This window comes from Scedosporium apiospermum, assembly GCF_000732125.1.
Source record: "Scedosporium apiospermum strain IHEM 14462 chromosome Unknown SEQ_SAPIO_0143, whole genome shotgun sequence".
In the NCBI taxonomy this organism is placed as follows: Eukaryota; Fungi; Ascomycota; class Sordariomycetes; order Microascales; family Microascaceae; genus Scedosporium; species Scedosporium apiospermum.
In genome coordinates, this window is record NW_015971844.1 from 876,713 (window position 1) to 903,622 (window position 26,910).

A 26,910-nucleotide genomic window follows, 5' to 3' on the forward strand; every position below is an offset into this window, starting at 1 on the left:
CTCTTTTATTTTAACCCGCTGCAACTCAGTTGGCTGGATCATAGCATTTCCATCTCGAGCACCTTGCCAGAGAGTGAACGTGTAATCGTATAGCCATGCTCTCGTGTAATGAGTAACTCAAGATGAGAAGTGTAGACAGGGGTGAATTGAGGTCCGTCAAAACATGTCTTGTCATATCAATAACCTGAATCCTTTGCCATAACTAGGCGTATAGTTTCTCCCATCCTCCACTATCTGTCCCAGTGGAAGCTTCTTGTACATCCCGGGCAGGTGTTGACCGTGCCAGCCTGCTCCATCCGGAAACTGCCGGTATGCCTCTTCGACGACAAATGCTCGTTCATCTCATAAACGTATCTCAATTCATCATCAACCGAGATGGGGGTATCACTCTTTCTTCCTTTTTTTCTCTTTCTTTTTTTCCATTGCCGGGTTTACTTCCTCGACCTCTTGTCACCTTTGGAAGTGGCCTTCTCGGCCTTTTCCTGGTCAATAAAGTCCTTTATAATCTGATGCATATCCTGGTTTCTCCGGCACAGGAGCAGGACATCATCTGTGGAGATGGTAGTGCGACCAGCATGGTTACAGAATGCCTCCAAATCTTGAGCGACACTCTCTGCCTGGATGTTAGCACCGAGCCCATTAAAAAAAGAGCGGAAAGGAAAAATAAAGGTGTCGCCGAGGGAGGGTGGGATGAGTCGGGATGATAAAAGAGCATACCCATCTGGGTCCACACCACCTGTGTCAAGGCAGCGATGAACTGGGGGGTGGCATTGCGGTTCTCCCTCATGACCTTGGCATCTACCATCTGGCCGACGGCGTACCAGAGGGCCTGGGTGAGTATCTGGGAAAGAGTGTTAGCTGGCGGGAGGAAGAACTCGTCGATGTAGGGTACTTTTGGTTTATGGACGTACCTGATGACGGTCGTTGGCCTCGGCGTCTGCCATTGTTCGGGAAGTGGGTTTCGGGGTGGGATTTGTTTGGTGTGAAGCAGACGCGGGGCACCAATTCCGAGACGCGATGACTTGAGAGAACAATCAATCGATCTAAATTCTTGGCGGCGAGGTCTGGTCAAGCTCGGTGTCCATATGCAGCTGACTGCGGGTCGTGCTTTGCATATCAATTGATACTACGCCGTTTCTAGAAGCCGTGCCAAGCTTCAGCTCTCAATGTGGACAGATCAATTTCAACAGAGAGGGCAATAACTCGCAATGTGCTTGATGTCTAAAACGACATGATGCTGAGTCCCAAAATGGGGACTTGTGTCGACCAGAACAGCATCTGTTTGACACTTCAACTGTGATATTAATTTGAGGAGCCTGGAGCCTGGCTCCTGCCGCCTGAATTGATCCAACCGCCTACTACGCAATTGATGATTAATGCTCCGCGGCTGCACTCAATGTTCAAATCAAATACTAAACTCCGCCAGCAGAGGCCCTAGTCAGGCCCCATGTCCCGCCCCAAGCCTCTGTGCAACCCTGCACCACGCACTGAAGAGCCTGGCACGAGGCCAATTTCACTGAGCTTATCAGCACTTGAACCAGCCCCACGTGCGGACTAACCGGAAGCAATTGAAGCTGCACGAGGACTTTGGGAGCTCTGTCCAGATGCGCCAAATTTGAGCAGAGAAAAATATCGTCATACCCGCGAACTTTCTTTTCTTAACTTCCACACAACCTTTCAAGCTTTTGCATCCCCTTTTTTTCCCCTTCCCGCCTGACATATCCATTTCCAGACGAGATTCTACAACTCCGATCGGCGCAAGACTCAGTGTCAGTCCCCTCGTGGTCACCCACGTGCACCTCGTCGATCAACACCACCCCCGCCTGCCTGCCGCGAGACACCACCGGAAAGTAAAAAGAGAAAAAGAATAAGACTCCAACCACCACCATGCCCGTCTCCGACGTCGCCACCTACCTCCTTCGCCTCGCCGAAGAGCGCACCGCCGGCCTTCGCGAAACTTGGGAATCCCTCAACCTCCACCGCATGATCCGCCTCGTCATCATCATCGGCGGCTACCTCCTCATCCGGCCCTACCTCATCAAGCTCACCGGCAAGTCCCAGATGGAGCAGCACGAGCGCGAAGACCGCGAGGCCAAGAAGCGCGCCGAGATCTCCCCCAACGAACTCCGCGGCATGCGTGTCACCGCCGACATACCCGACGCCGAAGAGGTCGACACCTCGACGTCCACCGATTGGGGAAACAAGGCGAGGAAGCGACAGAGGCAGGCGTTGAGGAAGATGCTTGAGGCCGAGGAGAAGAGGTTGGAGGAGTTGCAGGAGGATGAGGATGATAAGGATATTGAGGAGTTTTTGATCAAGGAGGATAAATAGGGCGGGCCAATATCGACGCCAAGACTTCCCTTTTTACGAGTGAAATGAAGGAAAAGAAAATTGTACATTTTTAATACGATTTATGCTGGTGGTGGGAAAGGGGTGAATGGCTTCAATGGATATAGAACTGCTTTTTTTCCCGTAAAATCTTCATTTTTCTTCTTCTTTCCTTCATTGCATGCCTTGTCTGGCTGATATCTTCAGCTCTGAGTTGCTTTTCGGGACAAAGTTGGTATTGATTGCTTCGTCTTATTTGATGATCCAATCTAACGTTTCACAAGATCAGCAACAAAAATCCTCCCTTCTTCATCACCCAGCTTCCAAGCCGATCCCGAGAGACCTCAACCGCTGTCTCTTATCCGACATATCAATTAGGGTAGAAAATTTAGATAGAAAGCTATTCTCGATGTAGCTGAGGATAAAGAAAACAACAACCTCTCTTCCCTCCCAAACCCATTCTTCCCACCCTTCACACCACCCGTCAAAAAAAATGGCCGACCGTCTCCCCAGCTTAGGGGCATTCATCCCCCTAGCCTCGGACGACGACGCCCTCAACTCTCCAATGCCAACCCTGATCCACCTCGAACCTCCCAAGTCCCCCGCCGCAGCACCAAAGCTCACCCGCCTCAACGGCATAGCCCTCGTCATCAGCCTCCAGATCGGCTCCGGCATCTTCACCGTCCCCTCCTTCGTTGCCACCAACGTCACCAACCCAGGCTGGGGCGTCGCCGTCTGGTTCCTCGGCGGACTCCTCGTATGGACCGGCGCCGCGTCCTTCATCGAGCTGGGTCTCAGGATCCCCCACAACGGGGGTATCCTGGCGTACATGCGGCGATGCTACGGGAACCCGGCGGGGTTCCTCTTTACGTGGGCGTGGGTGCTCATGGCGAAGCCGGCTACGAATGCCATCATAGCCACCATCTTTGCCGATTACATTACGAGGCCGTTCGTTAACGAGCCTCCTGCGTCGCCGTGGGTGTTGAGGGTCATGGCTTTGGCGTGCGTTTGGGGTATTACGTTTCTTAATGGGAGGGGTGCTACAGCGGGGGCGAGTGTTGCGAATAAATTTTTGATCTTGAAGCTTTCGGCTGTGGGTATCATTGCTCTTGTGGGTAGTTTTTACTTTATCACGGGCGCGGGGGAGGGTGTGCCTAAGTCGCCGACTGGGTGGTTTGGGGAGCCGCTTGATCAGCCTCCTGTTGATACGTGGACTTGGATTGGGGGATTTGGCACGGCACTCTTTGGTGCTTTGTTCTGCTACGGAGGTTGGGAAACGGTAAGTATATGAACGGATTGCTGCTCCTACGCATCCCCTCTAAGAAAAACGTCGTTTGACAAGCTTCTAAACCTTTTCATTATCTAGGTCGGCTTCGTTTTGGGCGACATGAAGGACCCCGAAGGTGACCTCTCTGCAGTCATCAACGGATCCATGACGGCTGTCATCATCGGCTTCACCCTCCTTAACGCCGCCCTGTATACCTGCCTCCCAATGGACGCTATGCGAGCTAGCAGAACAGTCTCTGTGGTAAGAAACTAGCAAGCCCATTTCTCCCCTCCCATCCCTCCACGATTCGGGAGCTCATTCTCCTTCCCCGAAACAGGAATTTGCCCGTCAAACCCTCGGCGCCTGGGGCGGCGTCCTCCTCTCCATCATGGTCTCCATCTCCGCCATGGGCGCCCTCAACGCAAACACCTTCGCCACCGCGAAGCTCGCCGTCACCGCCGCAGAGGTCGGCTACTTCCCCGAGATCCTCGCCAACTTGCACTGCAGCAACGCCCGTGACGAGCCGTATTATCTAGATAAGATGCTCTCGTGGGCGCCTAGCTTGTTGGTCGCGCCTGTGCAGTGGTTTGCGGCGTCGACGAGGAGGCTGCGATGGCAGAGCCAGGTGCCGATGTAAGTTGGAATGGAACTCTGTGTAGGAGGGACGAACTTTTTCTCCCTTTGCTAACGATGCTTTTCTTTGCACAGATTCTCGCTAGTTTTGAATGCGATGTTGACTTCGTCTTACGTATTTACTGGAAGTTTAGGAGGTCTGGTTACATTCATCGGCGTAACAGAGTACATCTTCTTCTTTTCATCCGTCGTTGGCCTTCTCCTCCTTCGCAATCGAGACGCCCTCCGGCCAAGCCCTGTGACATATCGCACATGGACGGGGAACCCTCTCATATTCAGCGTCGTCAGTGGCCTCTTGATCTTGCGCGCTGTCATCTCCGAGCCTATTCTGGGCGTGGCTATCGTTAGTGCTGGGGCCGTGGGGCTGGCGCAGTTCTGGCTCAGATTCCGACGGGGAGGAGTCGCTCCGGTTGGAGGGCATTGAGAGCCGTTTCTAATCTACGACGGTATCTGGACTCTTTTTCCTCAGTAGATTCCTTAGTTAAATCCTACCAGACCGAAGGTGCAAACCTCCGGGCTTTGCCTCCGAATGTTAGCTCATGACTTCTTTAACATTGAACGCTACATCGATCCCAGTTGCGCTCTCCACGCAATCATCAGTACTAGGGCCGAGGTAGAGGGCGTCTGCAACCCACGATGATGATGAAGGAACGGAAGCGACTTTGCCACAAGCATGTCGGATACCCAACAAAACGATTGTCGTCGCCACTCTGGAAAGTAAACTCCCAGATCTGTGCTGTCTGTGTCACCCATAATTAAACTCTCTCGCTGGCCGAATGGTACGGCTGACGTCAATCTCGTCCGAACAATTCAAATAGGGGGTCGTTTCATCTCAGGATCCGGTTTGTCCAGGGGCCGTTTAAAAAATAATCAAGAGCACTGAGCATCAATCGCATCTAAACTCATTTCATGCCGCCTTCGCTTCGGCCCAAGGGTGTTGTCCACCAAGGCGTGCCGGCGGCTCATCTCACATCCCGCCACACCACTCATTTCTCAAGGGACCCTCAATTTCTCCGCTTTGGGCAGCGTTCGACGACGGCTGGTCCGGTTGGGTCGACAGGATGTGGAAACGGAGCAGAATTCAAATTGTTCGTGTGTAAGTTGGGCACTAGACGAGTGGATGTTAGAGAATAAACTAGAATCTCTGTTGCTTGTTTCGTTGTAGGGTCAACATGGTGTTATTATGTCATCAATTCAAGAGCACCTCAGCCTGAGATCTTCTCAATTTAATCTGGAAGCTGCGACAAGAGACCAGAGTCAGATCCTCCATCATCACCAGGTCAATATCAAATACGGAGAGAGTCTTTCAATGGGTGTTTGTGGTGCAGTCTTTCTTTTGTTTCACTCTTTTATTACCCCAAGACTTATTTTGACCTCCGATGAATCACAGTCTTCAATTGTTTTCTTTTCAAGTTTTTGTTTACCTGTCTCTTGTCCCACTGTTCCACTGGGCCTGAAGCCATAATGCATCTCTGATCCTTCCACCCACGAGACTTTTCTACCCTGCAACATCCCTTTTAACCCCACCTCAGTTCCACTGGGCTGAGCTTTCTTTGGCCTGGTCTGCTCGTCCGGGTTGTCCCCCATCAATCCGATCTCATCCACGTCATCCTGTGAAGTATTGGAGCCTTTAGCCAACTGGCCCTGGCCCTCTCTCTTTTGGGCCATTCAAATTCAGCCATCATTCAACGGGCATTGATCTTCTCTTCCACAAGGCCATACCCCCCCCACCTCGGTGCTTATTGGTTGACCGAAGGGAACATCTTCTGACTCCCCTTACCTCCCGTTGCTTGATCAATCCGCAGTGTCTTACTCGCTGCAGAATTGCAGCCACCACAGAGGGAAAAATCATAATATTGCAATACACCGCATCCACATCCTCACCCAGACCACAACTTAATCTAGCCCTCTTCCAACATCACCAGAGTCTTCTTCCTCACTTTCCTCCGTGTCGCCCAAGCCCATGCTGACGGTTGGTCGCCATATCATGTAATAAAATCGACATTTCTCTTCCTTACTTTCCTCCAGCCCTCCTAGCGCAATATGGCGGAACCAAAGTTCGACATACATAATTTATTGCAGACGGGGTCCTTCCCAACTGCTCGGGGCCGTTCTAGCGAGAGAGGGTAAGTGTCGTCCAGCGTTGTCGTGGCCTACGCGCTCCTCCTTTCCCGCGCTGTGTCCGTCGGTCCGTCGCTCGCTCCCTGCTGACAATCTGCTTCTTGGTTCAGTTCCTGGGAGTCCCTGGAGCGCAGTCCTAGATTCTATAGCGGTACCAATTCCCAGCTTGACGAGCCGGTGATAAGCCTGGCCGACCCAGAAATCCCTCCCCGATACTCAACCCCGCCCCCACCACCGACCGTCGAAGACAGCGAAGATGTCGACGGAGAATATGCAGACGAGGAGCCCAAGTTCCCGGGCGACATAGACCAACATCCTGTCCTCCTTGAGAACGAAGACTACATCTACGCCCACAACCCCGAGCAGCGCTTCGTCTTAGTTTCTAATCCTAGCGACAGCAAGCCGCAGACCGTGAAGCCTGACGAGGATGCTGAGGGGCGTCGAGGACGTCCACCTAAGAGGGATACCCCCGACTCGAAGCGAACCGATTCCCCAGTAAAGAACGATGGTGGCAGCTCTCCTACCATGGCCGCAGCCGCCGCCGTTGCTGGAGCTGCCGCAGCTTCGAAGCTTAACGCCCGGGGTAGTTTAAGGGAGAAGAGACCAAGCCTGAACAGGAGAAAGAGCCCGCATGACCTCCCACGACTTGATACCGAGATGCCTAGCGGAGGTGAGCCCCAGCGGCGCACTTCGCGACACATTCGCAGCCGGTCTTCGACTGCGACATATAATGACGACTATCGATATCGCGAGCCGTCATCTCCTGATTACGGGGGCGGTGGACGGTCTTTCCGAGATGACTTCCTCTCACCCGAAATTATCAAGCACGGCCCGCGAAACCGTGAACAGGCCTATTACCCGAGTAGCACTCACACCCAACCAAGCAGGCCAAAGGAAGAGTTTGATGATAGGCTAGACGGCCCCTCCTTTAGTCGTGGACCTCATTCAGTTAGTCCAGTACGGGTTGGACGTTCGCGCCCCGGCTCCGAGTACCCCTCGAAACACACGTCTAGGAGATCGAGCAGAGGCTCGCCACCCCGACCAGAAACCTTGCGCGGCCCGGCATCCAGAAGACCCGAATCCCCGCCTCGCCGTGAGACCAGACCGCGACGCTATGATCCTTATTCCGACGAGGACGTAATATCCGAAACCGCTTCTACACGCCGTAACCCCCGAAAGGCTGTCGTGGTTCACGATGAACGTGCTTCAACAGGGAATCTTTTGGGTTCGGGAGATTTGAGGCACATGGCTAGCTCTCGGTCGCGATCGAGGTCTACTACCGTTGGTGGCGCGAGCCCGAATTTGTACCCTGATGCTGCCCCGCGTGGCCCTCGCTCTCCGGGCACTTTCAGTTCTCAAATTTTCGAATCCCCCGCCATTGCACCTGCGTACCCGACAGTCGACTTTATGCCCTCTCATGACCCCGTGAGTTATCAAGGTAGGGGCCATTGGGACTCTAGGCCTAGGCCACGCGATCTTCAGGGATACGTCCCGAATCCTATCCAAATTTCCGGCCCTTCAGGCCCTCGGGAACCGATCGACTCTGGCCGAAGCCGGTATATGCAACACGCGTGGCAGCATTCTGAGCCTCGGAACCAAACACCAGCGAACGCTTCCAACCCTTTCATGCCAAGCCCGAGTATCCGACCCTCCCCTTCTCCGCAGAAGGATATCAGTGTCTTGAAGTACTTTGAGGATCCTCGGCACTCCGGGTTGCCCGTCCTCCCGCAATGCCCCAGGAAGGAACCAGTAGCCGGCATGACAGACTGGTTGACCCTTCCTCGGTGTGATAACTTCAACATCTGCCCAACATGTTACGCCGGACTCTTCTCCGACTCTTCTTTTCGGACGCACTTTATCCCCGCTCCATGGCGACCGATGGACCAGAAGATTTGCTGCGATATCGGCGCCTCGCTCTGGTACCCTATTGCCTGGCTTCTGACTACGAAGAAGAGGCTACCGGATCTACGGCTGCTGACCAGCGTTGCGGACATTAACTGGAATACCACTGCTGTCGGCGAGGGATGTCCCGGTGGGCGTAAAATGACTCGCATCTGGCACACGATCAAGGACCCTACGACTCGGCGTGCGGTACCGAATTTTACGGTGTGCTATGAGTGCACCACGGTCATCGAAGCCCTACTGCCCAATTTGCGAGGCATCCTCGTCATTCCGGAAACATTAAACCCCAAGTCTAGCGGCCAGTGCTCCATGCATCCCACAGGGGATCGCCAGATGCCGCTCCTCTACTTTGACGCCCTCGAGAAGGCGTCGGAAATGGCCCTCACCAATGGCACATCACCTAGTATCACGCAGCTTGTCGATGACATCAGTAGCATCTCGTCACTGTCTTTGACCCGGGTCACCCGCGTCTCCGATTGTCCCCGGGATAAGACTATGCACAACAAAAAATGGTACATCCTGGCGTCGCTACCCGAACTCACCATCTGCGACGACTGTTTCGAGGAGGTCGTGTACCCGCGCCTCAGCGAGAGCCCCAGCCTGACGGAGAAGTTCTCGATATATGCCTACCGGGTGCCCATCGCGACGTGTCAGCTCTACTCGGAGAGGATGCGGGCTCTCTTTGAGGAGGCGTGCAGGCGCAAGGACCTGCGTCAGCTCGAGGATGCGGTGATCGAGCGCAAGAATAAGGAAGTTGAGATTCAGGCGAAGTTGAGCCAGCTTAAGGCCCAGCCGCAGAATGATCCGTGGATCGAGGAGGCTGTGAAGAAGCTTGAGCAGTTGTGGAAGAAATGGGAGTAAGAAGGGCGAAAGAATAAAAGAAAGAGAGAGAGAAAAAAAAAAAAGAGTTTGAAAGAGATGCGATCGAATGTTCTTCTTGTTTAAAACACGAATACATGGAGACGGGGATAGAAGATGGGCAAGAAGGATGTCTACTAGATGGGCGAACAGGATCCCTTTGATCTGCATTTTCTGGTTATTTGGGGGAATTGCCCCAACTGATGCCTTGATCCCTCTGGTTTTGAATGACACATAATGATGATGAACGAGCGAGCGAGTTGGTAGTTTGGTTGTGATTATTATCAATAAACGGAAGCATTGTGCATTCAAACAACCCTGTACCTTGATTGTAGTAAAAACTGGTTAAGACCGACTACTCGAGGAAGGATACTGGCTTTCTCGAACATTTTTTGGTGAAAATATGTATCCGGACACAAGTGTCGTCATCTTCCTTTGGTTTTCCTGGGCACAAGCCACAGCCTGAGGACAAAGGCATTGTTCGGTCGTCTTCGTCTCTACCGGCAACCCGTCCCTTTTCATGAGACTTGTGCCGCAATGGTACAGACATGTTTTGTCTTCCTTTGGGAGTGCTAATGCTCCATTGGAACCTTTGCGGCGACAGAGGAAAACAATTCGCCTCTCGCATGATCTCAGGCCAAGTAGGTTCGACGCCGTGAATACTGCTCCTGTCCTCACTCTTGCCATTGTGATTTAAGGGTAGAGTTCGACCCTCCGGTCTTAATGACCGCGACGGGTGGACCGAAAAAAAAAATAATGATGGGACGGTTCGATATACTCTCCGTGCCGCATATCAGCTAAATTGGTCTCAAGAGCAACAGAGGTTCCTCGGATCAAGACACTTTCTCAGACAACCTTCACTCCACGTCGTATGCATTTATGCATGACGGAGGATAAACGAGGACATCAGATTTGAGTGGGGTTGAATTGACTTCGACATCACGTGACAGGTCCTGTTCGATCCACCCCACCAACTGTGACTTGGCCCGTGCAAGACTCGGTACGTACCCCTCGCAATTAGGGTCTGCCCACAACGAATCTACCGCAAAAAAATCATATTTGCGAAATTTCTCTGCTCGAAGGGAACTTTCACGATCTTCCATACTAACCACACAGCAGCACCGGAGCCAGCAGTACGTTTTTTTTTCCCCCAAAACCACACGACCAGCTCTCTTCCATTCACCAAAGGATTCCAATCCTGAGATCTGAGTTCAATCAAGTTCGCCATCTCTAACTGTAGATTCAATTTCAACAGGCTTTTCATCGACGGAAAAGAAATACCGAAACGATGGCCTCCCGACCTACCGTCAGCATCATCGGCAAAGATGGTCGCCCTTCGGGCAAGACCCATGTCATCCCCGCCGTCTTCAACAGCCCTATCCGACCCGATATCGTCCAGAAGGTTCACACTGGATTGGCGAAGAACAAGCGTCAGCCCTACGCTGTGAGCGAGAAGGCTGGTCACCAGACCTCTGCCGAGTCTTGGGGAACTGGTTAGTGATGAAGCCCTTGCAGAAGAGTTTTCTCTCGTTTTTTCGAATACCTCTAGTGGGACAGACAGGGTGGATTCGGTTCGATTGGGTTGTGCCTCCATTTTTGGGACACCTGGATTGGTTTTAGACGACAATCCTCCTCTATGGCAACGAGGCCGTTCCCTGATCGAACCACTGGGGTTTCGAGGATATCGACGAGATATATGGGAGGAGAAAATGCTGGACGTGAGCTGTGGTGCTGACTTTGGAATTCCTAATCTAGGTCGTGCCGTTGCCCGTATCCCCCGTGTCTCCGGTGGTGGTACTCACCGTGCCGGTCAGGCCGCCTTCGGTAACATGTGCCGATCTGGTCGCATGTTCGCTCCCACCAAGATCTGGCGCAAGTGGCACATCAAGATCAGCCAGGGTCAGAGGTGAGTCTCGAAAAAAGAAATCAGCGATCCTAGATATCCCCGCTAGGTCGTCGATGAAGACCCACATTTTTTAAGGAAATGGTCGAACATGGGCTAAACAAAAATTCTCTTTCCAGGCGATATGCCACCTGCTCCGCCCTCGCCGCCACCGCCGTCGCTCCCCTCCTCTTGGCCCGCGGCCACCAAATCTCCAAGGTCCCCGAGGTTCCCCTCGTCGTCGACTCCGCCCTCGTCGGCGGTGACGCCATCTCCAAGACCTCCAACGCCGTCGCCTTCCTGACCGCCGTCGGCGCCGGTCCCGAGCTCGAGAAGGTCAAGAAGTCCCGCAAGCTCCGCGCTGGTAAGGGTAAGCTTCGAGGCCGCCGCTTCCGCCAGCGCCGCGGACCCCTCGTCATCTTCGACCCCGAGACCGACGGTCGCGAGCTCTACAAGGGCCTCCGCAACATCCCCGGCGTCGAGACCTGCCCCGTCACCGCCCTCAACCTCCTCCAGCTCGCCCCCGGCGGTCACCTCGGCCGCTTCGTCATCTGGACCTCCGCCGCCTTCAAGGCCCTCGATGCCATCTACGGCTCTACCACCGAGCCTTCCGCCCTCAAGAAGGACTTCCTCCTCCCTTCCAACATCGTCTCCCAGGCCGATCTTAGCCGTCTCATTAACAGCTCCGAGACCCAGAGCGCTCTTAACGCGCCCAAGGGTGCCAAGATCACTCGCCGCAAGACCGTCCAGAAGAAGAACCCCCTCAAGAACAAGCAGGTTATGCTTCGCCTGAACCCTTACGCCGCGGCGTTCGCCAAGGCCGCTGCCGAGAAGAAATAAGGAAATTCTGTGATGGAATTTCTTTTCTTGTTCTTGTTTTTTCTTCTTCTTCCTTGGTAATCCGGTTAACGGTGGTGTGAAGGCAAAAAGGGCTCCCTATCGAATTTTTTTTTACGAGTATGAAGGAGGGGCGCTGTTGAACGATACAGACAGCTGGGCTTCGAATAAAAAAGAAACGTGTCTAGCATTGAATTTCGCATTCGGCTTGTGTTACGTGGGGCGTAAACGGGTAAACTTTTTGAAGACCTCTTAACGATAAATGAGAGCTCAAAATGAAAACAACAGCGCATTGTCTTGCCGTGTGCCTACGCCGCCTTTACAGACACACACTCGTAGAAGGATAAAAAAAGAAGAAAAAGAGACCTATCTTCATGTGGGCTTCATCAAGTCGTGACACTTTTCTTTTCATTTCACTTCGTAGACGTCGTATCTAGACTGATTTTCAAGTCATTTTCTAATGTACAAATCCTTTCCATGTAATCCCGAGATGCTTAACAACCCATCAAGCCTCCTCCAGCACAAGCAGCATTGACACCCACACCGGCCATACTATCAAACTCCTCGTACAACCTCTCAAGGCGCTTCACGTCCTTGATATCAAAGAAGGACTGCAACCCCTCGGCGAAGCGGCGAGCCGAATCGTCGATGTTCTCCTCAGCCTCGGCGGCGAAGCAGAGGCGGAAGTAACACCAACCGTATTGCTGACGAACGGACCGGTTAGCAGCAAACATGGTTCCGGGAGCGACGAGGACCTTGTAAGGTTCGTGAGTCAGGTGGACCACCAGGGCAGTGGACATGATCTCGCCAGTGAGGGTGTACTTCTTGCCCTTCTTCCTAAAACAATCGTGATTGACAAGCCGAACATAGATCCAAATGAACATGCCTCCGCGAGGCCACTTGAAGCGGGCCAGATGGTCACTGATGACGTAGCTCCAGTCCTCGGTGGGATCATTGTACACCTTAGTCCGATGAGTCGACTCGGAAATGATAGAGCACATGCGGTTCATGCGACGCTCATACGAACCGCGAAGGCCGGCGAGCCAACGGACCCACCCATCCATGGACCAGCCTGTAAAGGACTGGCGCTCCTTCAGGCTGAGTGACATGAACCGAGCGACGGTTTCGACCTGATCACCCAGAAGAAGTTGAGCGATGATACTCTGGACAAATCCAGACGGCTGCTGGGTACTAGTCTCGGTAATACTAGAGAAAAGAAGGTTGACATAGGGATTAGTGTTTGTGGTTAAGCTTAAATATGTTAGTGGAAGATTGCCGGGTGGTCTCTTACCGGACATATCGCTCGATAAGAGCTGGCTGGGCAGTAATCCATCCGAGACGGCAGCCAGGAGCGACCGTCTTAGAGAACGTGTCGAGGCGCACCACTCGCCCATCGACATCGATACTCAAGAACGATGGGACAAGGGAGTCGATGAACTCATAGCCGGATGACTTCGCCGGGGGAGTGGGGACATCAGGTTCGAGCTCAATCTGATGCCTAGAGCGGGTCTCTGCTACGGCAGCAGATGGGTATTGCAAGTACCAGTACGGTTCATCTTCAACGATGATCACATCGTACTTCTGACAAATAGCGTAGATTTTCTCCTTTCTTTGCATAGGCAAGACACCACCAGTTGGGTTATGACCCATCCTTTCAGAAACATGTTAATATGTATAACTCTTCCCTTCTTCTCCTTCCCCTTTCTTCTCTTTTTCTTCTACTGTCTTCAAAGGTGATATGAGTGCAGTTATCATCGAGATGAACCACACCATCATCACATTGGGGCAGGAGCTAGGAGATGGGGGGTAGGGGGCAATAGAAACAAATACTCACGTCACAGTGTATAGGAGATGAGGCCGCTGTCCGTAGTCAGGATTCCAATTTTCCAAAACATCCTCCAATGCACCCACACCATAGGGCAAAATGCCAGTAGGATCCATGGCAATGGGAACAATGTTCATGCCACGGGGTTCTGCCTGGCTCAGAATATTGGGGTATACAAACATTTCAACCATGATGCTTTGCTTCTCCTCAACGGGTCTTCCGACAGTCCAAGGATTCGTGAAAAGCTCCAGCGTTTTGGAGAAGCCGTCAGTGGAACCACAAGTCATAACGACTTCAACGCCATCGGAATGGGGAACGGCAGGATGCAGGACCTGCTTGGAGAATTGGCGGATAAAAGAAACAAGAGGGGGATAACCCTCACTCGTACCATACTGAAGGGCAGTCTCTAGATCAATCTTCTTGACCGGATCCTTCTCGGACGAGGTCATAGGGACAATGATGTGGTCGGTGGCTTCGCCGACCTTGTCATTCTTGCCATTGTCGGGGCTCGGAGGCTCGTGGGGGTCATTGGGGGTAGGAATCCGGCTGTCGGACTGGACAGACTGGGCTTCGAGTGTCTTGAAGGGGAAGAATTGAGAGTTGGGGAGTCCTACCATCAAAACATTAGGGTAAACTGATACTTGGCATATTGTCAGGCAGGTTACTTCTTACCTCCAGCCAGATTCTTGATGCCTGGGATGTTGAAGAACTTGTAGTACTGCTTGATTGAACTAGCCTTCCGCTTCAAAGTAGTGTTGGAAAAGTGATGGGAGAGGTTCTTTGGAGGCAAAAGCTTCTCCAGGAGCGGTTCAGGGATTTCCATATCCATTTTGGGCAGACCTACGAGTAGTGATCGTGAGTAGGCTGATGGAGATGAGGATGTTTAGATTGAGGATGAAAACGAGAGGTAGTAAAGGAAATAAGAAGTTTCGGGAAGGGGGGTGAGGCAAGGACGAAAGAGGGTAAAGATTTTTTGGGGCTTTTTCTCTCTTGAAGTCCCTTACCTTGATCACTGCTGGATTGATCTGCTTCCTGATGATTTCAGGTGTGCTCCCGGAGCTTTGAGATGGAAGTCCTGAAGTTGTTATCTCCCCGATTACAAATCAGTAAATACAGACTTGGGCTGGGGTGTTCCTGGGGAGATTAGGTTAGGGTAAAGAGAGGAAGAGGATCCGGGCGGAAGTGGTTGCAGCAGGAGAGAAATAGGACCAATTGATGGCAATGCCAAGGAGGGGAAAGTTATTGCTTGGTCCAGTCAACAGTGGTTCCTTCCATACAGGGACTCCTTGAGGACAATCAGCAATGGGGAAGCTGCGATGGTTAATTCTCTCTCAATAGTGTTACATCACAGTTCTTCCTCAGCTAATAATATATGTCACTCCTGGCTTGCAGGATGCTCCGGACTTTATATGTTTGAGCAGAACACTCTATTAGATGTTTTGATATTAATCGAATTTATAACGTAGCAGGAAACCTTCAATACACAAGATGATAAAGAGCAGCTCCTTGAGGGCATAATGACATGGCTCTACTTCGTAATCTGATACGGGTTCTCGGCCTGTTTCGAGAGTGGTTCTTGACCCAGTCCACATGGTGTGGCTCCTGCTCTTTCCTATTTTGGCCAGGTCCCAATTGCATCCCGCAGATGGACCCCACACTTTCCACATTTAATCAGTGACAGATTATATAATCGGTCGTACCACAGTGCACAAACCAATCCAAGGACACTGGGAGATTCCGGTCGTTTGGGTCGGGCACTTCTTCAGATGTGGTGAGCCGTCAAAGTCGTCTAAACGCCGCACACTGGGCGAGAGACCTACGATCGGTTGTGATCTGTAGCCTCGTTTTGTCTACTTTGGGGCTCGCTTGCATCCTCTCGCTTAAATACTCGCCAGCCTTGATAATTGTCATTCCCTGCATTTGGCAACCTGAGCATGCCGAACTCTCAAGGCTGTATATTGAGCCCGGATCTACCCTCAACCCCCCCATGACCGCTATTGCAACGCCAGTTCAGGCGGATATCACATCTCACACGGCTCTAGTGGCGACGGGACATTCTGCCGCAGGTCAGGTGATACGGAGCGCTTCCTGGACGTTTTGCACCTAGGCCCAGTGCCGGCCTAGCTAGACGACGAGCAGCATGTCCTGACGACGATCCATCAGTCCTCATCAGCTGCACTGACGAAGCTCTCGACTAATTCAGGATCAGTAGGTGACTGAGGAACTTCTGGAGTCGGAGGCCCCAGTGGAAGTGTCGTAGCATCAAAGCCCACCAAGTTATCCTCACCGTCAACACACCACCCCTTGATCTCTAGGAAAGCAAAGAGGTCTCTCTTAACGGCTGCCGCGTTTTCGTAATGCTTGCGCACCCAGCACTTGCGTACGATATCTCCCAAATACTCCTCCTCAAGCACTGGTCAACAGCCAGTCGCATCTATGTACCGGAACTCGGGGTCTACTTCGCTCTGCCAGGGGCGGCCGCCGACAAAAGGATGCCGAGCAGTTGCGATCTCGTAGACAAAGGTCGCCCAGTCAAACAGGTCTGTTTTCTCCGTGAAGCTTAGATGGGTGCCAACCCAATGCCAGTCCGTCCGAAGGGGTTCCAACTGGGCAGCCGAGAAATTGGGCCCGAGGCGTAACTCGCCAATGCTTAGTTGGTCACGTTCATCAGTGAAGTGTGCGTGGTGTAACCCGAAGAGCGTAAGAGCCAGATTCTCCTCTGGGGATGCCAGCCACGCGGCCCAGGTGCCAAAGTCCGCCACGAATATCTCGTGTGAGTGGCAGAATTCCATGGCTGAGAGGGCGTTAAGTGTCCACTGGTAGAGTAAGGGAAGGAACGCTGGCTTGATACGTCCCTCATCATACATGACGCGCCGGTGCTTTCCTAGAAATTGCGGAAGCATCATCCCTGTCGGCTTCGCAATAATTCCATAGCCCGTCCATTCGTCGCGGCGTAGCCAGCGGGCAACATGTGATTGTGCTTGGCCTGTGAGAGATATTTTGTGGAGAGCGACTGAAGCTTGGTGGCAGGAATCATTGAAATATGTATTGTCTCGAAATGGGGCCTCGGGATCGGTGTCGACTGCAGGCCCGAGCTCCTGTAGATCTTTAGAATAATCGAAAGATGCAAGCATCACAGCTGCCGGTTCAACCTCGACGGCGCAATAGAATCCGTCGACATGGTCGACTTTCGCGTATCTGTGGAAATGGGGCCTTGTCTGGGCTTGCAATGGAGGGCCGTGAAAGAAGGGGTGGTAACGGGGCCTCCTCGTCCGGGCCATGGTATTGATGTATTGGGATTCGACTGACGTTCCCTCTGCAAGTATGCTGGAATGTTATCGACTTCTTTTTTCCAGGTATTTCAAATATTGTGTTCAATATTTTTTAATTAACATGATAGTACTTCGTACCAAAGTATTAAACGTCAATATCTCCTTGTTGCTTCAGCCTTCAAGTAGTCTAGCAATAAGAGTAAATCCATTTTCGGGAGTCGAGCTCAAAGAACTGCCACACAAAGCTCCTAGTGGATTTATTGAACGTCGGATCCCTGCTGATCAGCAGAAGAGGAGTGGGGACGAAGAGAAACCCATTACACTTCCAACGTAATAGAAGTGGCAGTAGGAAAAGGACTGAAACAATGCGATTTATACTTCGTACAGAGCTATTTGATCAAATCTCAAATGCCAAGATCAGGGTTAGTCAGCAGCAGAGTCCCACTGTCCCACTGCGATGCGCTGTCAAATTGCGGCCTGTGCTGTTTCCCTCATTGATGTTTCCTGATCTGAGGCGTTGCATGTGCCTTTGGGCTTCCTGGGATTGGCAGGTCTTGATGAGCCTCCTAAAACGGCAGTTGTCGTAGCCTGGCAGCAGTGACACTCAACCTCAACTGAGCAACAACCTCAACGACTCTGCCACAGGATCATGCAATCTCGATGGGTCTCAGTCAGTCTTCACATTTACGAATTAAACCTCTGCCTTTGCACCTGAAATCACTATTTCCCCTCTTTCTTTCAGGCTTTGCCTGTTCCTGATCTTTCCCATACGTCGCAACTCACTTTTTTTTTCCTCGATCCGCGGAATGTCAGCCCGAGCGTCCTCTCGACCACCCCCTCAGCAATCCACTACATCCCCGTCGCCGTCGCCGCTCAGCTCTCTCATCCAGCCCACCTAAAGCCCCGTGGAAGCGAAAATGGCTTTCCTCGAAGACCCGCGCTTGCGACAACGATGGAACCAGATTTCCCACAACGCCGAGGCCGTGACGGAGAATGCGGCGGCTGGAATCTGGTCCTTTCAGCACAACTACATCAACCCCTGCGTCGCATCTCTCACGAATTCGCTCGACCAATGTACTTCCTTATGTCTCGGCGACCGCGAAGAGCGCGCACGGCGGAGGAGGGAGAGAGAACGAGCGAGGGGCCGAGCCGAATATAGTTTCGATTTCTACGATGACTGGTATGAGGAGGAAGACTCGGGCCTGCTGGGTGGATGGAATTACGAGGACTGGGATAGATTACTGGCCGGAAGCGGGTCGACGCGGCGGAACACGGGAGAAGTCACAGATCAACCGAGGAGGAGAAGAGGAATGAGCTACGGTACGAGAGGGCCGAGGAGGAAACCTAGCCAGGACGACCCAACCGTTATTCCGAGTACGCAGCCGATCGGGTTTCTTGGCAAGCTGCCGTGGAAGATTGGTGGTACGTTGCGATACAAACCGAGCGCTGCCGACCTCCAGGAACATCCGGGACATCATGAAGCGGCCGACGAGAATGCGCCGCTGCTTGGCAGTGATACCGACGATTATTACCCTTACGATCCGCATACGTCGAGAAGAAAGCGCAGCGGTACGACGGGATCCGGCGACACGTCAGATTCGTATCGATCAAGAGGAGATTTATTCCCTAGTGACGGCGAAGAGGATGCGGTGCCGCTCGACGATGAATTCACATTACCACTCGATAGGGTTGATGATAGGAGTAGTAATAGGACGAGGAGCAGTAAAGGAAAGAGGCCGGCCGGGAGCAGACCGATATCGCGAACCGTTTCTAGGACGACAGTCGCATCCGGTCATTCCGGATTCTCTAGCATCAGGAGGAGAAGTACGGATTCCCTGAATGGCGGCCCGGTTACACCGTCGATTCATGATCTACGCTTTGAAGAAGAACGAATCGCCCGCGAGGAGGATGAGGAAATCGAGAAGAAACGTAATGCAGCTGCGCAGCTGGCCCAGAAGAAGGGCTTAGCTGCCGGCGAGGACATCTCCACCAGTCCAGATGCTAGGCGGGACTTGGCACCAACACTGGACGTCGAGGCAATCCCAGAAGTAGAAGAGCCGGCCATGTCGGATGAGCATGAAGAGGGCCCGAAGGTGGAGACCGAGGAGGCCGAGCCTCCACAAAATGCTGCGGGTTCCCAAGATGGCGAAGAGCGGGAGGAGCCAGAGGCTCATCCCAAATCGCCCCCAGACGGCGAATTCATACCCGCGCGATTGCCCATGTTTAGATGAACCTTCATACAGGCGCAGAAAGGATCAAGGAGCACATGGAATAGACGAATTGAGGAAAGGGAAGACTTTGCACGAGTGTTATGGCAGGCAATGTGGCAGTACATCTTTCATTTCTCGGGACCTGTATTAGATTTGTTCTTTTTTTTATTTTGCCTCCTCTTCTTTTTCTCTTTACCACTACTTCGACAACCGTTTGCTTCAATTGATATTGGCGAGGAGCTGGGAGGGATGATAATGATATCTAGAAGATGAGCAGATCTTAGACGAAGAGCTTCGGCGAAAGGCATCAAATGCTTGAAATGGGCAGGTTGGCTCACTCGAAGCTCTTCTTGACGAATACCTCGGAAAGCTATTTCGATCCGAATCCCGTTGCGCAGATTCCCATTGGCTTTTTCCCATAATAAACTATGATAATATGCTGTTCTTCCCCCAAAAAGCAGTTATGCGGGTGGGTGGGGGAAACACAAGCGACCCAAGCTCAAGCTCTTGAACTTGGGGAAAAAGTTGCCTCGGCATCTTCCCCATCTTCCCCGCAAAAATGCGGGCAACACGCTAAAGTTCGGTCAACGTCTCTTGTCGGTAGCGTGGCTCCCACTTGACTCCGATCCACAGCTCCGGGACGTGATCCACTGCTCGTGTCTGGAGAAGTCTGGACATCGTTTGATTTTGACCTGCTATATTCTAATTTCTTTTTAATATCCCCGAAGTCCCCAACAAATTTATCCCACCCTCCCCCAATCTTCCCCATTATTCACTGATCTCATATCTCCTACGAAGTACTTTTGCCTTAATTGTTCACTCACTACACCTAACCGCCGACTCGGCAACCCTTAAGACCCTCCCCCAAAACCAAAGATGGCGTCCCAAGGCCCCATCACAACCCCCCTCACCCGCCTCCTGGGCATCTCCCACCCCATCCTCCTCGCCGGCATGGCCCGCGTCTCAGGCGGACGCCTCGCAGCCGCCGTCTCCAACGCGGGAGGCCTCGGCGTCATCGGCGGCTTCATGTACACTCCCGACCAGCTCCGCGAGATCATCGCCGAGATGAAGGCCAACTTTTCGCGACCGGACCTACCCTTCGGCGTGGACCTGGCGCTGCCGCAGATCGGCGGGAATGCCCGCAAAACGAACCACGACTACACGGGGGGTAAGCTCGATGAGCTGATTGATATCACGATCGATTCGGGGGCTAAGTTGTTCGTTTCGGCGGTGGGCGTGCCGCCTAAGAGGATCATTGATAAGTTGCACAACGCGGGGATCTTGGTCATGAATATGGTTGGACATCCGAAGCATGCCGTGAAGGCTTTGGAGCTGGGCGTCGACATCGTCTGTGCTCAGGGTGGTGAGGGAGGTGGACATACCGGTTCTGTTGCGAATTCGATCTTGATCCCTGCCGTGGTGGACGTGGCGAGGAGGTATCGTCCTGCTGCGTTGGGCGGCCAGCCGGCTCTCGTCGTTGCTGCGGGTGGTATTTCGTCCGGCAGGTCACTGGCGGCGTCATTGATGCAGGGAGCCTCGGGCGTTTGGGTCGGTACGAGGTTCGTAGCGTCCAAGGAGGCTTCATGCAGCGACGAGCATAAGCAGGCCGTTGTGAGTTGTACCTTGGATGATACGCAGACTACTTTGGTGGTTACGGGGAGGCCGTTGAGGATGAAAACGAATGAGTATATCAGGAAATGGCATGAGCGGCCGGAGAAGATCAAGGAGCTGTGCGATAAGGGTATTGTGCCTTTTGACCATGACTTGGATGAGGGTAATGACGTTGATTTCCCGCATTTGATGGGTCAGGTGGCGGGTGTTATCCAGGAGGTGAAGAGTGCGGGCGAGATTGTTGATGAGATGGTGGGTGAGGCGGTGGAGATGCTGAAGCTTGGGGGAGAGTATCTGGGTAACTCGAAGAGCAGACTGTGAGATGGGACTTGCGGTTCTAGTAGTGAGATACTTGTAATCGATATCTATTGTTCATGTATTTATGTACAAAATGTAGATAATATGAAGAACACATGCTTTATTTCGATGCCCTGTCGATGATTATCGGCTCAATTGACCGATATTCGTTGAGTCTGATGGTAGAGACATGAAAGTGTTTGGAGCGCCGCTGCCAACCACCCTTCGAGTCCAGTCCACTCTTCCTTCGTACATGGATAGGTTTCCATTCCCTTTCTTGAATTCTAAATTTTGTAAATTAAATTAAGGTATTATGAACGATTCATTTACAATATCGCATTCGGAGCTTACAAGCGATGCCAACGAGGGCATCACTAACTCGAGACGCAGGCGAACTTTCTGTCAATTCGTACTATGCAGTTGTCAACAGCCGGCAATGCCGACCAATCCGGATCCTGCAAAAAATTTGGCCCAAGTTCGACCGATTTGAACATCCCATTCTCATTCATCAACCAATTCGAGCAGCTCCCTCGACGACCGACAAACCACCCCAAGCGATCTCGAAACGCTTCAATTGTCAGATGCGAGATCAATCGACCGAGAAAAGATGATCCGCCAACCCCTCATCCGCCTCGCCGCCGGCGCCATGGCGCGTCCCGTCCTCCCCGTTACCCTCACGACCCGCTGCACAGCCAGGTAAAGCGCCTCCCACCCGTTTCATTCTTTCGCTTCATCACGACCTCGCGCCGGAGTCCCGAATTTTGCTAACTAGCTATGGCTCAACAGGCTCTTCTCCTCTCTCCCTACCCTCCGCCCCTCCATCCTCCCCAACACGGCCGCCATCGCCCGCCCGGCCCCCATCGCGCCACTCCCCACGACGACGACGCTCGACGTCGTGCCCCAGACGTCCATCTCGTGCCACCCGGCGTTCATGGCGGCGCAGGTGCGATGCGGACCGCGGAACACGATGCAGAGGAACTCCAGGTTGAAGAGGAAGAGGAAGCACGGGTTCTTGTCGAGGATTAGGACGAAGAATGGCCGGAAGACTTTGTTGAGGAGGAGGGAGAAGGGGAGGTGTCGGTTGTCGAACTAGATGGGAAGATGGTCCGCGTATTGGGGGAGAATAGGAATGGGGCCATGTACTCCATACTCTAAAGGATTTGGAGGAAAAGGGGGTGGGTGTTGTTTGGAAGAGCTGTTTGAGGGGAGGGATGTATGAGTAGGTTTGACTCGGATAGAATTGGAACGTTCAAGGACGTTGTGTACCTTTACGAACTTTTGGCTGCACTATAAATCTCTTTTCGAACTTGCAAAATTGGGCTGCTATGAGAGACCTTCTAAGGCTTAAGCTCTTAAGCTTCTTGATTGAGATCAATTGTTTTCATGTTAGCGAGCGAGATACAATGGGCGGCTTCTGTCCCTTGTTTTCGATAATGGGGGTTTGCGGGAAAGCTTTCAGCATGGTCTACACTCCTGGGAGTCGTAAATATATCAATGATGCCACCCCGCAAGCTCAAGGGCCGATTCGAGATTTGATATTCCGACTCGGTCGATGTACGAGGCTTGCTGTTCACGGGGATACCTCCTCTCTTGAGCCTCTCTCATCCGTCTTTAGAAACTACCTCGAGTGACTGCTGCGTGCTCGATATAGTTTGATAAAGATACACGAGCCTATCGGGTGTTTTGAGCCCTCTCATTCTCAAGGACGCTCATTTGAGACTCCTTCGTCTAGCTACGAAGAGAATGGAAAGAAGCACTGTTGCATTTTTGCGGTTCCATGTGTCTTTCCGCCTCTCTTTGTTCTCTATCAGCCAACATCCACGGCCAGGGCATTGGCGGATATTTGGGTGAGTTTCGGGTTCGGGAGAAGGTAAGAGCCGAATTGATCAACCACGAGAAAATACAAACAACCCACACTTTTTTGGTGTAAAGAAGACGGTAAACCAAGCCCAAGCCCCAAGCTTTACTACCCATCCATGCCAAGGCTCTTTCCCCCCCCCCGGTTTTACAAGGGTTTTTGGGAAGATGGGATCAGGCTCCCATGTTGCCAAAGATTGCACCGCTTTCAGTGTCGACCACCTTCGTGGGCTAAGGCCGAGAACCGCCCAATGTTCGAGAAGGTCGAGAACTGCTCATCCAATAACCACAGTCCATTCGGCAGCCACAAAGCGGTGACGGGCAGATGGCGATCGATTCGTTCTGCAGGATGCATCAATTGATCCCCTGCGTCAGCCCGAGTCAAAGAATGCACAGAAAAAAGCAGGGTGCCTTGGGTTAGACGATGCGGCTGATCGTGCCGAGACATCGATTGATATCAGCATAGCTCGCCTCACAGCCCGGAGCCTAAAGCGGGTTCCGGCCTCAGATATGTATGAAGGAAAGGGGAAGGGAAAGGAAAGGATTCGCATTCATGAGTGAGGAGCGACATTCGGGCTGTTCGGCCTTTGTTGTTTCGGTCGCGGGTTTTACAATGCCAACGCTCATTCACGTCGGTACTATCATGCCACTAAGAGAAAGCATAAGAAACTATTGATGGGAGCATTGTGTGCCGAACTGGGGATTTTGTTGTGGCAACAATGTTGTAAGTTGCATTGCTGGGGGCGCACTGCAATTCTGCGTCACGTACGAAGTCTGTAGGAGTGGTGAAATCCAAAAGTCCCAGAGTCGTTGCTCAAGCCCGGACTTGGACTTGGACTCGGACTTCGATGCCCGCAATTATCAGCTCTTGGTGAGGATGATTGACGAAGTGCGATGGCGTTCGACGGCGGCAGCTGGCTCGACCTGCCCCCGATGGTTGGCTCTGCGCTGTTCTTCACCCCGGCACATCAGGATCATCCCGCACCAATCGCAGCAGCTCGATGGCATCAGCCACTTGATGCTGGGCGCATGTGCCGTTTGGGCGATTCCCTGCCAGGTCCAGGGACGGGCTGCGACTCTATGAGTGGACACCTTCCCCAGACAGCAATATTAATCCACAGGTGACGAATACTTTCATTTCCATTTCCCCAGAAACCAGGGCCCGCTCAACACCTCGCGATATTCGCAGCTCTCCTCCCTCCTCCCTTTGCTCTCGAGCAGAGAAAATGCCCAACTAGGGAATCTGGCCCGAATCTTCCTTCTGACCGCCAGTGTGCACGATGACTCTCCGATCTAATAGATGCAGCCTCCATGCCGATCTTGGTGGTGTCCTCCGCCCCGGGTTACCTCTGCGCGCCGCGCAGCAACGCTGGCTATAATACGCCGGCTGCTACGGCTTGCTATTACCCCGGATTGTGGTCACGATGCCCTTAACATGACCACCCACCAACTTCTGCCGGTACCACGGTACCACCCTAGACGTCCGCGCGGATGGGAAAAAGAGGGTATGGAGAAAGAATAAGGCCACTGGAGGGTTTGCGGTCAAAGGAACCCGCCAACACCGCCACATTATCCCTCCCCTCAACTTCCGCAAAGAGCTGTTAAAGCCAAGATCGACATCGACTGCAGGGGAACAAGTAATACGTGGCAACCGAGAAAAAAAAAAAAAAAAAAAAAAAAAAAAAAAGTGACGAAGAATAAGGGCGTCCCTTGCTGCCCTAGCAGCACCCCGCGGATTGCGCGCATTCTCCACGGCCCGATTCCTGATTCGGCTGTATCCTCCGAGTCTGGCGGCAAGCTGTAAGCTTGTGATAGCCAGCTTGGCATCGTAACCGCTCCCGCCCTGGTCCGTTCCTTTTTTTTCGCTGCGCTGTGGTGTAAATGACATTTCAAAAGATGACATGCGGCGCTGAATGAGACATGCTTTTTCTGGCCAACTGGCCGAGAGAGACCCCCTCTTCTTTTTCACAAGAAAGGACGAACGCCATGGTCTCTCGCCTTGCTTCTTTCTTTTCCCCTCCCGTCTTTTTTTTTTTTTACTTTTTTTTTGTGGCGCTCTCGGACTTTTGTATGTCACTTGGGTAGTGAGCGAGAGGGGAGGGGCGGAGAGCTGAAGAATGAGGAAGTATATGAAGAGGCGTCTGGATCATCGTGAGTTTTTCTCGAGTCCGGTGGTTCTCTGTGTTCTTGAGTCCAAGCGCCGCTCTTCGATCCTGTTCCGGTCCTTGTATATACTGCCTTGCTGTGCTTCCCCTTTCCTTTACTTGAGAGCCTACATTGTCCTATCGAGATGGTGTCGTTCAAGTCCCTCGGCCTCTTTGGCATTCTCGCTGCGGCGAACCCTATTGAACCAGGAGTTCTTGATCGTCGTGGTGCGTCCTTTCCCTAATGGTGTCCTCTTCTTCTCCCACCTGTTTCTCTTTACTTCAAAGGTCTCAAACTGACACCGACACCACACTCCCTGACAACAGCTATCTCAGAAACTGATCTCAACAACTTCAAGTTTTGGGTTCAGTATTCGGCCGCCGCTTACTGCAACGTTAACAATGACGCGGGATCCTTGGTCACCTGCGGCTCAGGCCAGTGTCCCAGCGTCCAGTCAAACAGGGCCACCATCGTTCGGACTATTTCGTAAGTGATCCAAGACATCTAAGACATCCAAGACATGACACATACCCCTTGACACCCTCTCTTCCTTGTCGGCCGACATGAATGTTGGGTAGTAGTTAGTGTGTTTAAGAGGTGTTTCTTGTGCCAAGACTAACACGGCCATACAGTGGTCCAAACTCTGGCCTCTCTGCCTTTGTGGCCGTAGATCCCGTGCAAAAGGCTGTTGTCATATCTGTCAGGGGCACTATCAACATCCGGAACTGGATCACCAAGTATGACACCTCCTCGCCCAATCACGCAAAAGCCACCCCCCCAGCCACTAACACGCACACTCAAAGCCTCAACTTTGGCTACACAGACTGCCCCTCGGGCTTCCCGTCGGGCTGCACCATGCACTCTGGCTTCAAGCTCGCCTGGGAAGAGATCTCCGCCTCTGTCATTTCCTCCGTCAACAGCGCCCTGGCCAGCAATCCTTCCTACAGAGTCGTCTCGACTGGCCACTCCCTCGGCGGTGCCGTCGCCGCAATCGGCACTGCCCACCTCCGTCGTACCCTATCCCGCTCTATCGACATCTACTCCTACGGCGCCCCCCGCATCGGCAACTCCGTCTTCGTAGACTACCTCTCCTCCCAGTCCGGCAGCCACTTCCGCGTCACCCACGGCTCCGACCCGGTCCCGCGCCTCCCTCCTGCCTTCCTCGGCTTCCGTCACACGACCCCGGAGTACTGGATTGCTAGCAACGCCGGCGATGACGGCGTCTGGGGTTCTAATGAGATTTCTGTCTGCACCGGAACCGTTAACCTTTCTTGCAATGGCGGTACCGTCCTCTTGGATATCATTGCCCACTTGACCTACTTCCAGAGCGTTGGTGGCTGCTTTGGTGCCACTCGTAGGGAGGACGATTTGGTCATCTCGGAGGAGGCGCTTGCCGAGAGGCTTAAGACTCTTTCTTTGCTCGACCAGGAGTACTTCAAGAACCATAGTGAGTGATGAGGTTTTGCCGTTTTCCTTTTCTTTTGGATTGAGGTTTGGGGAGCATGGGTTTTTGGTTATGGGCTTGATTAAGCGTCGAGAAGAGTTTCTTGGGGAGCTATTGCATGGGAGGTTTTCGCACAAAGTGCGAGCGGATGCACGGGCCGGAGACGTGAATGGCTTCCAGGTGTACATATGAATGCCCTGCCAAACATGAACATATCACAGATGACTATATAAGCGTTGTTCCGGGGTACTGGCGCCTACTGTACCATCTCCAGCAACAATCGATGTGTTGCGGCTGAAGCGCTGAGGAGCCACGGGGAAAGGAAGGAACCACCCATCACCGCATACATCCTCGGTGAAACAATGCAGCCTTATAGTTCCAGATCAAAAGCTGGATCAGTATCGGGTAGCTCCAGGTGGTG

General features: G+C 52.7%; 7 protein-coding genes and 4 pseudogenes across 7 annotated transcripts; 8 read left to right on the forward strand and 3 right to left on the reverse strand.

Moving 5' to 3' along the window:
* Positions 1-431: 431 nt before the first annotated feature.
* Positions 432-944, reverse strand: SAPIO_CDS9542 (uncharacterized protein; the record flags this gene model as incomplete). The annotated part of the gene is made up of 3 exons (XM_016790909.1): positions 432-613; positions 718-841; positions 912-944. 3 exons carry the CDS (start codon positions 942-944, stop codon positions 432-434), a joined length of 339 nt encoding a protein of 112 aa, XP_016639419.1.
* Positions 945-1,887: 943 nt separating this feature from the next.
* SAPIO_CDS9543 lies at positions 1,888-2,331 on the forward strand (annotated as a pseudogene; the record flags this gene model as incomplete).
* A 490-nt stretch (positions 2,332-2,821) lies between these two features.
* SAPIO_CDS9544 (Amino acid transporter) lies at positions 2,822-4,652 on the forward strand (the record flags this gene model as incomplete). Its single annotated transcript, XM_016790910.1, has 4 exons — positions 2,822-3,607; positions 3,695-3,856; positions 3,933-4,228; positions 4,304-4,652. 4 exons carry the CDS (start codon positions 2,822-2,824, stop codon positions 4,650-4,652), a joined length of 1,593 nt encoding a protein of 530 aa, XP_016639420.1.
* A 1,619-nt stretch (positions 4,653-6,271) lies between these two features.
* SAPIO_CDS9545 (uncharacterized protein) lies at positions 6,272-9,112 on the forward strand (the record flags this gene model as incomplete). The annotated part of the gene is made up of 2 exons (XM_016790911.1): positions 6,272-6,354; positions 6,460-9,112. The coding sequence occupies 2 exons, from the start codon at positions 6,272-6,274 to the stop codon at positions 9,110-9,112; spliced, it is 2,736 nt and encodes a 911-aa protein (XP_016639421.1).
* Positions 9,113-10,397: 1,285 nt separating this feature from the next.
* SAPIO_CDS9546 (uncharacterized protein) lies at positions 10,398-11,831 on the forward strand (the record flags this gene model as incomplete). Its single annotated transcript, XM_016790912.1, has 3 exons — positions 10,398-10,602; positions 10,865-11,015; positions 11,132-11,831. 3 exons carry the CDS (start codon positions 10,398-10,400, stop codon positions 11,829-11,831), a joined length of 1,056 nt encoding a protein of 351 aa, XP_016639422.1.
* A 491-nt stretch (positions 11,832-12,322) lies between these two features.
* On the reverse strand, positions 12,323-14,482 carry SAPIO_CDS9547 (Aromatic amino acid aminotransferase; the record flags this gene model as incomplete). Its single annotated transcript, XM_016790913.1, has 4 exons — positions 12,323-13,034; positions 13,120-13,479; positions 13,663-14,263; positions 14,326-14,482. The coding sequence occupies 4 exons, from the start codon at positions 14,480-14,482 to the stop codon at positions 12,323-12,325; spliced, it is 1,830 nt and encodes a 609-aa protein (XP_016639423.1).
* Positions 14,483-16,070: 1,588 nt separating this feature from the next.
* On the reverse strand, positions 16,071-16,934 carry SAPIO_CDS9548 (annotated as a pseudogene; the record flags this gene model as incomplete).
* A 908-nt stretch (positions 16,935-17,842) lies between these two features.
* On the forward strand, positions 17,843-19,156 carry SAPIO_CDS9549 (annotated as a pseudogene; the record flags this gene model as incomplete).
* Positions 19,157-20,011: 855 nt separating this feature from the next.
* SAPIO_CDS9550 lies at positions 20,012-21,067 on the forward strand (annotated as a pseudogene; the record flags this gene model as incomplete).
* A 583-nt stretch (positions 21,068-21,650) lies between these two features.
* On the forward strand, positions 21,651-22,198 carry SAPIO_CDS9551 (uncharacterized protein; the record flags this gene model as incomplete). Its single annotated transcript, XM_016790914.1, has 3 exons — positions 21,651-21,739; positions 21,830-21,986; positions 22,070-22,198. 3 exons carry the CDS (start codon positions 21,651-21,653, stop codon positions 22,196-22,198), a joined length of 375 nt encoding a protein of 124 aa, XP_016639424.1.
* A 2,992-nt stretch (positions 22,199-25,190) lies between these two features.
* SAPIO_CDS9552 (uncharacterized protein) lies at positions 25,191-26,500 on the forward strand (the record flags this gene model as incomplete). Its single annotated transcript, XM_016790915.1, has 3 exons — positions 25,191-25,272; positions 25,372-25,531; positions 25,678-26,500. The coding sequence occupies 3 exons, from the start codon at positions 25,191-25,193 to the stop codon at positions 26,498-26,500; spliced, it is 1,065 nt and encodes a 354-aa protein (XP_016639425.1).
* Between the last annotated feature and the right edge of the window lie 410 nt (positions 26,501-26,910).